Here is a 17,202-nt window from a genome sequence, read left to right as displayed (position 1 = left end):
GCAAACGTCGTCGAAGTGTTCGTCCATGTGGTTGTTGTCTTGCAAACGTCCCCATCTGCTGACTCAGGGATCGAGACGTGGCTGCACGATCCGTTACGGCCATGCGGATGAGATGCCTGTCATCTCGACTGCTAGTGATACGAGGCCGTTCGGATCGAGCACGGCGTTCCGTATTACCCTCCTGAACCCACCGATTACGAATTCTGCTAACAGTCGTTGGGTATCGAGCAACACGAGCAGCAATGTCGCGATACGATAAAAGGCAATCACGATAGGCTACAATCCGACCTTTATCAATGTCGGAAACGTGATGGTACGCATTTCTCCTCCTTACACACAACGTTTCACCACGCAACGCCGGTCATCTGCTGTTTGTGTATGGGAAATCGATTGGAAACTTTCCTCATGTCAGCACGTTGTAGGTGTCACCACCGTCGCCAACCTTGTGTGAATGCTCTGAAAAGATAATAATTCGCATATCACAGCATCTTCTCCCTGTCGGTTAAATTTCGTGTCTGTAGCACGTCATCCTCGTGGTGCAGCAATTTTAATGGCCAGTAGTGTAGATAGTTGAAACTAACCTTCTTTTAAACGATTGTTTAATTAAGAAGTTGTTTCCTGAATGATTACGATAAATATATATTTTATGTTTGAAATCAAACGGTGAACGCTGTTGAACAATCTAGTGGTGAAATGCTTCCGTGTGAGAGATTTCCTAGAAATACCTTGGCGCGCAATGTGCCCTTTTTAACTCCTTTCGACAATTCTTTCCTTTTCGATTTCTTCACATCTTTCCTGCAAGCATTTATTCTTGTCCGCCGCGTTTATTATTTTTTTAATTCCTATTTGTACGCTCTTCTTTCACCAATAGGCTGAAGTATTTCATCTATTAACCAATGATTCTCCTAATTTGATTTCCTAATACTTATGTCTGTCTTTTCGTCCTCTGTGATTGCTCGTTTTAGAAATGTCCTCTCCTCTTCATTTTAACTGCCTAGTGTGGTATTCCTTATTGCAGTATCCGCAGCCTTATCGAGTTTCAAACGCATCTAATTACTTCTCAGTATTTATGTATCCCATTTCCTACCACACAGGTTCTTTCAGACGATTCTCTTAAACTCCAGTCCATTCGTCGTCATTACTAAATTGTGATCTGAGTCTATATCTACTCCTGGGTACACCTTACAACCCAGTATCTGACTTCGGAATTAGTCTGAGCACAGTGCTATCCAACTGGAATCTCCCGTGTCTTCGGGCGTTTTCCACGTATACCTCCAATAGTTGTGATTTTTGAGCTGAATATCCTCCATTACGTGTTGAAATTTATTGCAGAGCTCATCTAGTTATGAAATGATAATTAAATCAGTACCCTAGGCTGTCGACAGGCGTTGATATACATCAACGGTGACAGTCGAAAATGTGTGCCCCGACCAGGACTCGAACCCGGTATCTCCTGCTTACATGGCAGACGCTGTATCCATTTGAGCCACCGAGGGCACAGACGATAGTGCGACTGCAGGGATTTATCCCTTGCACACTCCCCGTGAGACCCACATTCCCAACTTTAATGTCCACACACTACATTCGTAGTGCTCGTGCCAATTACACTCATTACTCGCGGCAGGCAATCTTACCGAGTCCCCTAAGAGTTCGGGCAATGCATGTACATCCAGCACACAAGAAGAAGGTCAATTATGTAATGTAGTAAAAGTGGATGTACTTATCTGTAAACTGCATAAAACAGAACGACATTGTTTACAAGCTGTTCTTTTCCTTTCCAGCACGAATTCTGACTCTGAGAGCCCATGCGCTGTCCCGCTTGCACCTATGTGGATAAATCTCCAGAGCTGCCTGCCGGCGGTGAGAAGTGTGGGCAGTGCTCACTGAGCTACACGAATTCGCCCCTCTCTCCTGTGGCGGCCACTTTGCATATTCGTATGAAGTTTTCCGCTTTACTTCATCGTTTCCTTGTATTCGGCGTTCTTCTCTGCATGCACCACGGTGCCCATTGGAAACCGAAGGTACTACTGAAGAAAGTTAAAAATTAAGTGTGCAGAGAGGTACATAGCCTAGAGACATGTAACATCATAGGCTATGGGAAAGACCCTATAGAAAGCTCTTACCATATGAATAAATACATTACATTAGCGTACCATATTTATCACTGGAAAGACAAGCAGAGGGAGAAAATGGCAGGTGCAAATAAAATCTACAACATGGATAAGTAATTTGATTTACGTAGAAGTAGGAAGACTATTTCAAGGTAGAAAGACATGGAGAATGGCATCATAACATTCTAAACACTGATTATACAAAACATCACAACTTTGCACATCGTTTTGAAGCCTTCCAGCAGATATCACTGCTGTGTGATGTCAACGTAAGGGCCGATCAAAAAGTTTCCGTTCGGAGGCCGTACAGACCAGAATCGATATTTAAATCAGACGAAATCGTGTTGAGCGTTGAGGTAATCATCCCACCGAGGCATCAATTTCAAGATACCCTTTTGGTAAAATAGCGTGTGTTGCAAACGTGAGGAGGTGCGTAACTGCCTACTGTATATCCTCGTCCGACAAGAATCGTCGACCCTTCAAGCCTTTCTTAGGGGACTGAAGGCGTGATAATTACATGGAAGTGTCTCCAACTTGAGTTAGCGTAACTTCTGAGTTACGACGTTTGCTCTATGATGGAGTGTGTTATCATATAGAGGCAGCACCCCTTGTCGCAATAGTTCACAACGATGATTTTCGACAGACATGCTGCCCCATGATCATCTTTCATTCTCCAGTGGTTGTTACTGGTGTTTGTCTTTCGGTAGCAAAGAAAAGAATATCACGGTGGTCCTGTTCGGACGCGTTTGGTAATAACGACTCCAGTTTCCGCAATTACTGCACGCTCGTCGGAAAGACACTAATGCCGCACTAATCCCTTGTCTACACGTCGGTGCTTACGTGCCAGCATCGGAGTCGCGCTACGTTGCCTATTTCCTGCAGCAACGCTCTCAAACTGACAGAAACTTTATGTTTACCCCTAATACATTACAGCATTCAGCTAAACTAAACGTAGTTAAAGTACTTATACTTAGCGCAAAAGGTTGGTTAAATGTTTCTTCGGGAGCGACAACTGCGCATTCCATGCACTTGTATCTGCGCACTTATTTTATACGTTAAGTCGACGAACTCTCAGAAGCACAATATTTCCATAAGTCAATCACGATAATGAGTTAGTGAAAAGAAAGTGTATGCTTGTTACTGTTGTAGGAGTTGGACATGGCGGTGAACTACAATTCCTCTTCCTGCGGAGAGATCTAGACATTAGTTATAATCTGGATCCAGAATCAGAAGAGGATCAAGTACGAAGAAACATTCTGCGCCTCTGGACCAACTTTGCGAAATACGGGTATGTGTATATTCAACATTCAAAATAGATTCAGGACTTAAAATAAAATATTGTAATCGTTTAGGACTCAAGGCCTCGATAATGTACGCGACTGCTAATGAATGGTGATACGTGGAAGACGCTAACTGATTTTCTTTCTGTTTTAAAACTAAATTCATTTGCCAAACAAAGTGTCCATGTCTATTTACACTACTTTCAATTGCCTTTTACTATCACCAAATATTCAGTATAACTACCCGTAAAACTACTGGGAAACTCACTCACTGAGATGTCAAAATCTATGAGTTCAACCCCGGAAGGCAAAGCTACATGTTTTTGCATGTGGGAAGCCCGCGATCTTTCTCAGGACACCATTAAGGTTTTTCCGCCTATTACAAGGAACACGTAATATGTTTGCGGGCTGTACAAGGTGCATATTGTTGCTACTCTCTCTATTAAATTTATCATTAGCGACACAACGGCGGGTGAAATACTAAATGAAGATACTTACAAAAGATGTTAGGATTCTACTGCTATGTCACCAATACATTAAGAAGCAAAATCCCAACTGCTTATATTACTGAGGAATAGTAAGTTACAAAACTTTAGGTTCTCCATGTTGGTTAGTACAGCTGGAACTGGAGCGAAATATAATCGAATGGGGATTTAAAAGGCTAAAAGGAAGTGCAATAAAAAGTGCAGTTAAAAACAAGACATATGCTACAGTAAGTTGATAAGGGCATGGAAAAAATTTTGAGATAGATTTTATACTCAACAAGAAAAAAAAAGTTAGAGATATTAAACGATTGTCAGAACATCATGACAAGTTTCAAACAGAATCAAGAGTTGTTTCAAAGTAATTAAGCAACATGTTCAGCATCTTAGAAAATGAAGATAGTAGGATTTTCTAAACTAAGTTTCCGTTGTAAATGAAACGAAATGTTGGCAGTCAGTGTGGATTTCCAATTCTGACTTATAGCAGTAGTGAAAGTTAAAATTATCCCAAAAATGACGGTTCTTCAATGAGAAATAGTGAGATGCGTGAAGCGAATTACTAGAATGAAGTGGGAAACAAATAAATGTATGAGGAAACTGAAGAGAGTGAAAGGCATAATTATGACTGCATTGAAAATGGAATGGAAACACGGAGGACATTTAGCTCAATGAATGTCTACAGATAGGCTAAGAAAGTCCTGGAAAGCACAAGAGAAGATGACGAGGTACGGACTCCTAAGTTGAAGTTAAAGGATGTACCAACTCCAAAATTTTTCACCGTTTCCACGCAATTTATTGCTGAGAAGATCCTCGTGTATCAGCAGGAATCAGCTGTACTTTCAATATATGACGATGTTAACAGAACAGGGATCTGAATTTTGTCATGTCAAGGAAGTACCGACTAAAACTTCGTCTCTATGAAGGCTAACCAGTATGTCATGAAGTGAGAAATATTTTACAAAAAAAATGTTCAAATGTGTATGAAATCTTATGGGACTTAACTGCTAAGGTCATCGGTCCCTAAGCTTACACACTACTTAACCTAAATTATCCTAAGGACAAAAATGGCTCTGAGCACTACGGTACTTAACATCTGAGGTCATCAGTCCCCTAGAACTTAGAACTACTTAAACCTAACTAACCTAAAGACATCACACACATCCATGCCCGAGGCAGGATTCGAACCTGCGACCGTAGCAGTCTCGCGGTTCCGGACTGAAGCGCCTAGAACCGCACGGCCGCCGCGGCCGGCTATCTTAAGGACAAACACACTCACCCATGCCCGAGGGAGGAGTCGAGCGTCCGCCGGGACCAGCTGCACAGTCCATGACTGCAGCGCCTTAGACCGAATATTTTGCAGATCACAGTCGTGAGGAATACGACAAAATTGGCACATTAAAGGAAAGTCATTAAGTAAAAGCTATTCTACTGTGTAGCTTCACTAGTGAACACAGCAAAGTTTCGCAGCTGGAGATACATCGTGAAGTCCTGTCCCTCTCCACCCTCTCGCTCTCCGTCCATTACCTCCTCCCCTCTTTCTTCGTCCATCTCTTCCTCCTTTCCCCCTTCCTCTATACATCATCTCCTGCCCACTCTCTCAATCCATTTCCTCCCTGCCCCCCTCTCGTTCTCCTTTCACTACTACCCTCCTCTATCTGACACTGAGCCTTGTTTATTCGTATTGCAAACGGAACATTGACTGGAAACTGAAATCGCTTACAATGAATAAGTAAATTGGTTGGGATCATTTGTGTATGGGGTATGACAGAGACCTTTCCAACTGCAGTAGCTTCAACGACATTATTTCGCATAGTTTTAATCAGAAAATGGGTGGGATTCAGTGTTTTAGACGTTCAGATTCCATAGGGCTATTCTGACGATAATTGGACTAGCCATAAATGCCACTGTCCGGTTTCCTGTAAAACCGATGGCGAGGAAAAAAACTGCATAGCATGTTGTTGTGTATAAAATTTTTGTTTGGAAAAAAAATGAAATGCCGTGTGGCTAGAAATTATATAGAAGGGCTAGAAATGTATGTGGGAGAAACAAGTAGGTAGCCCAATTGTTTACGCGCTCTACTATAGTAACTGAAACTGCCTGCGAGGAAGAATTAGGAACGGCACTTTTGTACAGCACAGCGCAGCATTTTCTTTCTTGCGAACGGTATTAACAGATAACTGCGAATTGTCGTTTAAAAATGTATAGCCTACATCCCTCTAAACGTTTATCAGAGTGTCATGTAAAAACTGGAAATAGATAGATCAGGAAATTTTGGAGATTTTTGCTAAAAATACGTGGTGACAATTATCGAACTATATTAAAATAAATCGTCATAACTTCTGAACGGTTTGCTTTAGGACGTTCGAACCGCGAAGTTGGCTGCGAGGGATGATGAGAATTAACATGCGCACGCATGGTTTTGTTTAGCGATGAGGTCCACTTTCACTTGGATGGCTTCATTAATAAGCAGAACTAATGCATTTAGGTGACTGAGAATCCGCATTTCGCGATCGAGACGTCTCTTCACCCTCAACGGGTGACTGTGTGATATGCAATGTCCAGTCTTGGAATAATCGATGCTATATTCCTTGATGGCACGGTGAATGCCGAACGGTATGTGAAGGTTTTTGAAAATGATTTCGTCCCCATTATAAAAAGTGACCCTGATTTCGACAATCGTGTTTCATGCAAGACTGAGCTCGACGCCATTGAAGCAGGAGTGTTTGATATACTGGAGGAGCACTTTGTGGCCAACATTCTGACTCTGGGGTATCCATAGGCGACTGGCGTGGGCCTCGATTGGCCATCACATTCTGCAGATCAGAACACTTGCGACTCTTTTCTATGGGGCTATATTAAAGACAAGGTGAACAGCGATAACACCAAAACTATTGGTGAGATGAAAACAGTAACTGAGGAAGTCATCGACAGCATTTATATTCCGACGCTTCAGCGGGCCACACAGAATTTCGCTATTCGTCTGCGCCACATCATCGCCAATGATGACAGCATATCAAACATGTCATAACCTAAATCCGAATATCCGTAGTGACGTTTACGTTTAGAACAAAGTGTGTGTACGTCGTAGCTTGCAACTAATTTACGATTTTTTCATGTAGTTCAACAATTGTCACCCTGTATTTCTTCTTTACATTCACTACCGTTGGTAGACAGTGGAACACAACAGCCAGAGGTGTTTTCACGATGAAATTTATTCGGCCGATTAGGGACATGACACCATACCTCCACATGTACAGCGACGGTGAAAATTCAATATATCTTAGAGAGTAGCGCCACCATGTGCTGCTATCACTGGCAGTAGACATCGTGGCATGGAAAGAAAGAATATGCTGCTGGGGAATACTCAGCGACGTAGTTCGTAGGCGCGTCCACAATGCATCGACCGTGGCTGAAGGAGGACCCCAGCGAGCAAGTTGCTGGCTGAAGAAATCCCACACATGGACGACATATCAGGCGAACGGGAAGACCAGGAAAGCTGTAGTAGCCGTCGTCTTCGATGAAGGCGTGCACGTTCCTCGCCGCATGCGGTCGGGCGTTGTCCTGCTGAAATATGGCATTTGAAACGGGTTGCAGGAAAGGCAGTGCCTCGTGCTGTAAAATCTCCCTGATGCAGTAGTAGCGGTCCAGGTTGATCTCAAGACGTAAGAGGCGAGGTCACGTGTTATAGGCAATGGCGTCCCAAACCCTCATATTTTGCGTTTCTCCTCATTGCAACTCAACAATAGTCTGTCCAATAGCTTTCACCACGGCGGCATCGAACGCCTATGGGGCCATCACTGTAGGACAAGTGTAACACTACATTCATCCACTCAGCGTGTCGGAGTCGGTGTTCACAAGCCGATTACAGTCTGTGGCATTGGTGGGTCTGGTCAGTATATGCCAACACAGTTACATGCGTGCCACCAGTCAACCTCACAGAAGGCAGTGTCGAACAGTCGATTCAGACGTGTCTATACCCGCTGCAGCTCGCCTACGTCGCGCCAACATTCTGGAATAAGCGGACAAGACGGCGGTCTTCTCGCTCTTTGGTCTCAATGTGTCGTCCAGTACCCCGTCGGCTCTCTTCTCTCCACTGGTTCCACATACGCCTCACTGCTGAAGGAGCGTGCCGTCTACGAGCCGCAATATTAAGGAATTACAAATCCGCCTCACAGAGACCAAACATTCTGCATCGTTCGAACGGAATCACATGCCGATATTCCATCCTGTGATGTCGGGGAGACATAGTGGCCCTTGGTTTTACGTTTTTACTTAGTATGACGGCTGACCGTTGCGAAACACTGACTTCTACAGTCACACGAAAGAGAGCGCTGTTGGGCCTATGTGCACATCATCTCTCTGCCATTTAAATAACTTATTATGGTTCTGCTGTTCTGCACGTCCTCTTGTTGTGGCGTGTTGCAGAACATTGCTTCTGACACCCAAACCTCCAGATGTCAGACACTCAGATTAATACCAAACGTTCTAAGTCGATAGAGTATCAACCAAAACACAGATTTAGTTCGTACTATGTGCTGTCGTCCAGCTGCACGGGCGTTAAGGTTAGTTAAAAGTAACACCAGAACTGTGCAGCACAGAAAGAGCGTAACTATAAGTAATATGAGTAACTTCCGTGGGAAAGCGTTAGACTGTGGTTCCAAGGGTCGTGGGTTCATTCACCAAAGATAACAATATTTTTACTGTATTATGCGTGAAAGTGTTACAGGGGGCTGTTAATACTTCCTTACATGTGATGCAACTGTTTCCTTGTTCTACTGTTCCGTTTGTTTATGAATATTCTGTGAAACTGCAAATGCACTAGCTGCTTCAACACGAGTGGTGTCTGTTCCGTTACACATGTCCGACAGAACACTACATCTATCTATACAAATGTACTTAGGTTTGCTACTTCCAGCTAACGAAGCGAAAGCAAACTGCCAAAAGAACATTGCTGCACACTCCGAAAAGACCTTTTATATGCCACGAAAATGTTCTCCCATACAGTAGTTAACACAAACAGTCGACAGTGGGGCTTGAACTCAGAAACTGGGGTACGAAGACTTTACGCTGTACTAACTCACCCACGAGAGAACTACAAAACTGACATTCACAGATACGCCTTTCCTGATCCCCGCAGTTGTAGTGTTATTTTTAAATTCCGTTTACGCATGTTCTGCTGGACGAAAGCACTTAACGAGAAGTAATCGGTGTTTTGGTTGATGCTCTACCTACATACAACGCTTCGTAACGATATGAGTGTCTGGCATCTGGAGGTTTGGTTTTGAGTGTTTCACATTTTACGAACGGTAGTGTACTATCTACATATTTATGTACCATACATTACAAAAATATGTGACCTATGCCTGTCCAAGAGCTGATTAGGATATCAGAAGTAAATTGGGCAAGAAACTTTCTCCATTTTCGGTAACAACGCTAAACAATGACTTGCCTCTACAGGGTATAGCACTGTCCGCTCACATTAATGAGACCACCAGTCAGAAGCCTGAATAACCATCTTTTGCAGAGCGGACCGCTGCGAGACGAATAGGAAGAGATTCAGTGTTGTTCCGGAAAGTACAGACAGGGCTGAATCCACTGCTGTGCCCACTTGCGCTGCTTTTCTCGGTCGTCGAGCCAAGGTGGAGACAGCCTTACCGATATGGTTACACGGATTCTCCGTTGGGGATAAGCCTGAAAAAGTTTAGTGGCCAGGAGGGTACGGTAAACTTATCGCAGTGTTCTTCGTACCGCGCCCGTACACTGCCGACTGTGTGGCACGTGGCATCGTCCTGCTGCTAGTGGTCATCGTGCCGAGGAAAAACAAACTGTATGAAGGGGTGGACATGGTCCCCAAGGACAGACGCATACAGTACTTATGATGATCTATTGTGCCTTCCAGGACGACGAGATTACGTTTCACGACGTACACGTCAGCGGCCGTCCGTCAGATTGCGCATAAAACATGATTCATCTGAAAGAGCGACCTGTCGCCACTCAATGGGCGTACACTTGAGGTATGGGTGTGCAAAATCCGCATTTTGTCCCAAGGAACAGCAATCAACGTGGGTGCATGAACAAAGCGCCTGCTGCGGTGACCCATACACAGCAAAGTTTGCTGAACGATCGTTGAGGACACACTGTCATTATTCCCTAGGTTAATTCCGACGGTCAGCTGCCCAACAGTTGAACGACTATTAGCTCGTACTTATCTCAGCAGTCGTCGTTGACCTGTGTGATCTACAGTCCGTGGTGCACCACAATTTCCTTTGCGCTGGTATGCATGGCGCCATTTTGCCATACACAATATGAATTAATCACAGACGGACGTGAAGCGTTTACAGACTTTGACGTTTAGGAAATGTTTCCACCCGTCGTCCCCAAGCCAACGATAATGTAATTTTGGACGTCAGTAAATCGCTCCGTTTCCGCATTATGACAGCGAGTGCACTATTTTCCGCGTCCACCACCCCTATTCGACACGCTTTATATACCCTCCACTGCTAGTGCTGCCACCTGACGTCTGTGATTGGCTATTGCACGTTGATGTCAAACACACGCAGTGATCACATTAATTTGACTGGACCGTGTAGTTTAGATCACATAACAAGCACAGAAACTATTTTCCGAAACACTCTGACTTTTGATCAATAAGGACTAGCCACGTGATAGGGAGCAAGAACGTGTGGTGACAAATATCCTTCCTTTTTGTGACCATTCACAAAGTACCTCAATTATATTGAATAAAATACAATGTAAACGGTTGCAACAGATTATTATGAAAGTACACACGCAACAGCAGGCAAATTAGTTCTTAAAAGTAATGTAGACCTTCACATTACCTGTTATTTGTAGGTAACTCAAACCCAGTATGTCACTTATGTTGGATATCATTTTATTGGCCAATGTCTGAAGTTGTAACCAGTTGCAGGACAACGAGAGATTTGTCCACAGACAGGGCCAGAAACTATATTCTCATTACGTAGCTTGCTTCTCCGGTTAGCTACCGCTAGTATAAAATAAGTACAGAGAACCTACTGAAACGTCCCCTTAGAAAAATTAATGAATTACTATGCAGATAAACCTCTTACATTATTTGATTTTCAAACAGCTGAGCAGAACTGAACGTACTCAGATATTTCGCTCTTTACCTATTCTGATCACCACTAAACTGACACACAATATTTTTAGCGCAACGCAATCTGACTTTAAATAATCCCTACAAATAATGGCCCTGGCCAACATTAACCTATATCTTTCACAAATCACTTACCTCACAAAAATCTTCGTCACTCGAACTACTGCAATACAGTGAGCGCCAATACTGCCAGGTAAATAAAAGATTCAAACTGCTGAAGGCACTAACTACGAATAGGCATAGTTAGCAAATGAAAGATTTTGGTAGAGAACAAACAATGTATTTACCTTAATAGTGTTCAAAAGTCATAGTATATATATCAGTTAATGACATCCAGTGTTACAAATTTACTGTGTCTCTGATGGACACACGTCCAGATCATCCGCTCTCAAAACTCCGCCATTTCTCTCCCCACATCCACCACTGCTGGCGGCTCACCTCCAACTGCGCAACGCAACGCGCTGTTAACAGCCAGCTGCCCAACACTACAATGGCGAATATTACTCCAACAATGCAAACCAACCACAGCCTTCACACAGCACAGTCAGTGATTTTCATATAGAGCGCTACATGGCGTTACCAACATAAAACCCTAAACAGCCTACTTACACTACTTTGCAACCAGAATGTCAAGTCGAATGCAGCAGTCAATACATTAGACGGACAAAATGTTATCAGAAGTGGACAAAGTTAAGCTTTAGTAATAAGTGCATATTTTCCGCAGAAACCCGACACCAGTTGCAGATCCTGTGGTCTGGGAGCCCTACGACATGACGAGGAGAAGCTACCTTCTGATACAAGCCAACATCACGCTCGGTCACGACAAGGACAAGGACCGCATGGACTTCTGGGACGAGAATGTACCGCTGCAACCGTTCCCTGGAACATAGGGCCTACTGATGAGAGCACACTCTGGAGACACGGCACTGTCAGGGTTGCTCCGTAATATTGTTTGACGTGATAATAAAAACGGATTACAGATTACACACATTCATTTTAATTTCAATAATGTGAAAGGATGTCTTCTTTGTGGTTTGGCTATTCAAACGTATTTAGCTCCCAGTATTAGTTCTTGTAACTAGAAAGCTATACCCCTAATCACTTGCTCTCTACAAAGCTTTCGTTACTTACTTTCGTTCCTGATACATGTAATGTTCAGATGTCTGAAATGACGTTAACATTGATCGATAAGCGTGCAGAGGTTTGTTGAGAAAGCAATATTCAGAAACGTTTCAATAAATAACTTGGTGCCAAATGATATATTGTGATCTCTGTAGAAAAATAGTAGGTATATGAAGGTAGATCTTCTTTTGTCACATTCTGGTATCTTTTTTAGAGTTGAATAGAACTTGGGTGGAGGGGAGTATGTCCGTTCATTATTTAATGATAACCATTTGAGTGAAGAAACCGGTGTACAAAATTGTTGTTGTCCTGTGGTACCTTTTATTGTAGAGAAGGCGGTTCTTCGACGCTGTAAAAGGAGGTAAGTGAAAACCGATTAATTCCTGGCTGGCTTCAACTGTGTCACAATGGCTGCTTGCGCGGTATGTAAAAATTAAGAGTGATTCTCACCCTTTTCAAGAGCTTGTGATCTTTAACTTCCCGATTTCACGGTCAAAACATAATAACAGTTTTCTACAGGTCATTCATCAGAGAAGTCCTCTGCCTCCTCCACACCGATCTAAACCGAGATAGGTGTATCTTTTTTTTTCTAGGTCATGAAACTAACCATAATCATGGCATATGGTACTAGAAGATAATCCGTTCGTGCCTCTCTCGCTAAGGTAAATCCCTTTTGTGTGCTGAGAGTAATGATTCCATACAAAATCATCCTCAAATAAAGGGCGTATACGATTTTCAAAATCGTTAAATTATTTTTCTCTCACTGATTAATAAGCAGTCATCGATTTTTCTGTCGCCGTCAGTAAAGGCAAGCCTCACAGAAAGAGATTTTGCACCGGCGACCGTTTACAGGACGTAAACATACACATATTTATCGTATTTATTTTATGCATTTGTACAATGAACGACGCTATTGTTACATAAATGTTTATTTCGTGCTATTTGCAACAGACCGCATGATGCCGAGCAAACTAGAATAATAAGGAAGCATTTTCCAACATTCTGAGACATTAAACCAGAACAGAAAAATCTGGAAAAGAGGCGATCCTGAAATATTTTCTCGACGGCACCAAACCAGCAGGTCAAGTAAAGAACACCAGTTCTCTTTCGTAGCGCTTGTCAAATTTAAATGTGGGCGTAGAATTGATTTTTTAGGAGATACACTGTCTGCTAAGCGCAGAATTTGGTTTCATTTCTAGTACTTTCAAAATTTATTATTTTTAACGTAGTTTGTAATTGCATAAATGTTCCACAAGATGGCGGAAAAATACTTTAGTAGCATGAATAATATGCTCGCATGACACAATAAGTGGCAGCTAAGAGTCATCACCGTTGGTTAGAAACAGATGATTGCTATGCTTAATCTCCCAATTTTTTTGCGAAAAATGGAGGGAAAAAGTTATTAGGGCGTATAGAAGTCGCATGTGAGCAATAAATACAGCAGAACCACAGAATAATAAATATAGACGGTGGCCCATTCGGGGAGTGAGGGAGTACCCCCCCCCCCCCCCTTTTCGCGTCCAGGAGTTACACAGTTATACAATCGAGATTATACTCAACATGAGTTTTGTACCAAAATGCATCTGGAGCGGAAGAAAGAATTAAAAGAGAAGAGACGAGCAGTTACCATTCATCAATATCAGCAACAAATAACAAGGGAGATAGAAAATCTGACAGCGCTCAACACAGGCATGGCTGAAAATTTTAATTTAAACGAAGGATCAAATTCTCTCGCCTGCAGGGAGACTCTGGGGACGACGCTGGGTGGTAACTCACTTAGCGCACAAATTACGCAAGAAAACAGTAATAAACCAAGGGAAAACCATTTGCAAACAAATGTAAAGCTAATATAAAGCCAAAACAAAGATAACAGATATCATAGCGATGCAGTAGGTCCATTTTATGTATTTGTAGAGGGACTTAATGGTAACGTAGGTAAATACCACCCCATGGCCTTGGGGAAGTTACTATTTATCTCAGATTCTGGGAACAGGCAGAAAATCACAAATCTCAAGGTTGTACGGAAAAACAGAATTCGGATTGATTTATCAACAAGAGAGGCTGCAAACAAGTTTGCACAAGACAATCCGCTGCATCAGAAACAGATGATAGCATACATACTAAACCACAGAACACATTGGCGAGGAGTTGTTAGTAATGTAGATACCGAATTAACAGAGTTAGAGTTGAAAGACGCTATTCAATCCACAATTATAGTCACCATGTACGCCGAATGATCAAGAGCATAATTAATTTAGAAACAACGAACTACATACCCGGCAAACTTTTGAGGTCACATTCGTATCGCATTTCCTACCAGAATATGTGACGATGTATGGAATGATATGCAATTTTAGACTATTCATACCCGTAGTGAGGCAGTGTCTTAAATACCTTGTGTATGGCCATCTTAATAATCAATGCGTGGTGGCCGAGAGGTTATAGGCGCTACAGTCTGGAACGGCGCGACCGCTACGGTCGCAGGTTCGAATCCTGCCTCGGGCATGGATTGTTGCGGTGTCCTTAAGTTAGTTAGGTTTGAGTAGTTATTAGTGGACTGATGACCTCAGAAGTTAAGTCCCACAGTACTCAGAGCCATTTGAAGTAACCAATGTCAGTCACAGACTCGAAGCAATCTGTGTGTGGGGACCCACGAGACAGTTCAGTGAAAAAGTGAAACAATGGACTGCGCCCACTGTAAAGGGAAACACACATCGAGAGATACGTCTTGCCCAGTACACCTCAAACAACAACTGATTAAGAAAGCATTAGCTACATACGTTATATCCTTTGTAAGGAAACTGAAGAATATGTAAACCAAAGACCCTATGCTGCTGTGGCGGGGAATCTTGGTAGGAGTAAATGGGATTGGGAGAAAAAGTTTCCCCCGTAAAAAGTATTCAGCACAGATTCAGCACAACTATTCATCACAGTAGGCCGAAAGAAAGACTACGCCAAGTCCTTTTGTTAATAAAAATTTACCAATATCTCCTGTTAAAGAGAATCCACATACACCACGGCCACATACTCCTGAATCACAACAGGAAATTATATCCGGAATGGAGGATCAGAATACGGAGACAGTCGAACTACTGGTGGAGGAATAACAAATCTAATAACACAGTTTACCTCATTAACCAAAGACGGTTTCGGTCAAGCTAATATATACAATATGGCTGCTTGGATACTACCAAAAACATAAATATAGATAAAGACAGAAATAGGTCATACTTTAGCTTTACTCATATAAACAGAAAAGGGATATTGAAGTTCCCCTGTGCAATACCAGATCCTTATATGCTAATAGAAAGTCTTTCATACACGAACTTTATAATAATGACTACTCTATCGCTATTATAAGCATGGCCTGGATGAAACAAAACGTGTGTATTAGATGCCAATGATATGCAGTAATATAATCGGATCGAGAGGATGGAAAAGGTGGAGGAGTTATATTGATTAGTACAACATTCAGCTATAAACCAATTACCATGCCACTAGCTAACACTGACTGGCAAGCAATAACAGTAGAAGTAAGTACTAACAAATGCTGACTCTCCATTGCATCTGCATTTCAAACAACACATGAATACATGTTGGAACATACGCCAAAACCATTCCAAATCTGTGGGGACTTCAATGACAACCACACAGCGTGGCGGTGTCATACGAATGATAAAGCAGGGAGTACGGAATGTCTCGCATTAATGATTATAACATGATCATATACAGTGATGGATTTGTAAATTTAACCAAGGACCGTGGATGAGACCAACTGCAGTGTATGGAACATTGGCTTTTCCCTGTATGAACCAAATTACAGAATGGTCGTTTCTGCTGGGTACCGTTGGATCAGATCATTTCCCTATAACTGTGAATATACAATGCGAGAGAAATAACCGAGCACATATTGCCAACACATTGGCTTGGAGCATGAGCATATCGCCAAATCCTTGAAATTAGAGTTGAAATCAACAGAAAAAACCAGCCTCGATACAGGGCCTATACGCAACTAAAGAAAAGCATATATCAGGCAGCAAATGAAGCCATCCGAAAACGACCTCTATCAACAGAATGAAGGCGACCGGGTAATCCACGTCTTCATCTATATGGATACTCCGCAAATCACATTTAAGTGCCTGACAGAGGGTTCATCGAACCACCTTCATAATAATTCTCTATTATTCCAGTCTCATAAAGCGCGCGGAAGAAACAGACATATCTTCCCATGTGAGTTCTGGTATCCCTTATTTTATTATGATGATCGTTTCTCCTTATGGAGGTCGGCGTCAACAAAATATTTTTGCATTCGGAGGAGAAAGTTGGTGATTGAAATTTCGTGAGAAGATTCCTCCGCAACGAAAAACGCCTTCGTTTCAATAATGTCCACCCCAAATCCTGTTTCATGTCAGTGACACTCTCTCTCTATCTTATTTCGCAGTAATGCAAAACGTGCTGCTCTTCTTTGAACTTTCTCGATAGACTCCTTTAGTCCTATCTGGTAAGGATCCCACACCACGAGCAGTATTCTAACAGAGGACGGACAAGCGTAGTGTAGGCAGTATCTTTAGTAGATCTGTTACATTGTCTAAGCGTCCTGCCAATAAAACTCGGTCTCTGGTTAGCCTTCCCCACAACAGTTTCTGTGTGTTCATTCCAATTTAAGTTGTTTGTAATTGTAATTCCTGGGTATTTAGTTGAATTTACGGCCTTTAGATTTGACTGATTTATCGTGTATCTAAGTTTAACGGATTCCTTCTAGCACTCATGTGGATGACCTCATACTTTCCGTTATTTTGGGTCAATTGCCAATTTTGCAATTTGTTTTGATCTTCCGATGACATTATTAGCCGATAAACGACAGCATTTTCTGAAAACAGACTAAGACGGCTTCTCAGATTGTCTCCCAAATCGTTTATGCAGATAAGGCACAGAAAAGGGCCTATAAATCTACCTTGGGGAGCGCCAGAAGTCACTTCTGTTGTACTACATGACTTTCCGTCATTAACTGTGAAGTGTGACCTCCCTAACAGGAAATCACGATTCCAGTCACGTAACACACAATTTCACTA

At 42.5% G+C, this 17,202-nt stretch overlaps 2 protein-coding genes across 2 annotated transcripts in view; both read left to right on the top strand.

The window, feature by feature from the left end:
- LOC124788815 (acetylcholinesterase-like) overlaps positions 1-11,898 on the top strand; it is an 88,156-nt gene extending 76,258 nt beyond the window's left edge. The window contains exons 9-10 of the mRNA XM_047256096.1: positions 3,261-3,399; positions 11,733-11,898. Of these exons, the coding sequence (XP_047112052.1) occupies positions 3,261-3,399; positions 11,733-11,898 (305 nt within the window). The remainder of the gene's footprint in view (positions 1-3,260; positions 3,400-11,732) is intronic.
- A 639-nt stretch (positions 11,899-12,537) lies between these two features.
- LOC124788814 (juvenile hormone esterase-like) overlaps positions 12,538-17,202 on the top strand; it is a 101,594-nt gene continuing 96,929 nt past the window's right edge. Inside the window, exon 1 of the mRNA XM_047256095.1 lies at positions 12,538-12,552. Coding sequence (XP_047112051.1) covers positions 12,538-12,552 — 15 coding nt within the window. The remainder of the gene's footprint in view (positions 12,553-17,202) is intronic.

This window comes from Schistocerca piceifrons, chromosome 3 (assembly GCF_021461385.2).
Source record: "Schistocerca piceifrons isolate TAMUIC-IGC-003096 chromosome 3, iqSchPice1.1, whole genome shotgun sequence".
NCBI classification, from domain to species: Eukaryota; Metazoa; Arthropoda; class Insecta; order Orthoptera; family Acrididae; genus Schistocerca; species Schistocerca piceifrons.
This window is presented reverse-complemented; position numbering and strand designations above follow the sequence as displayed.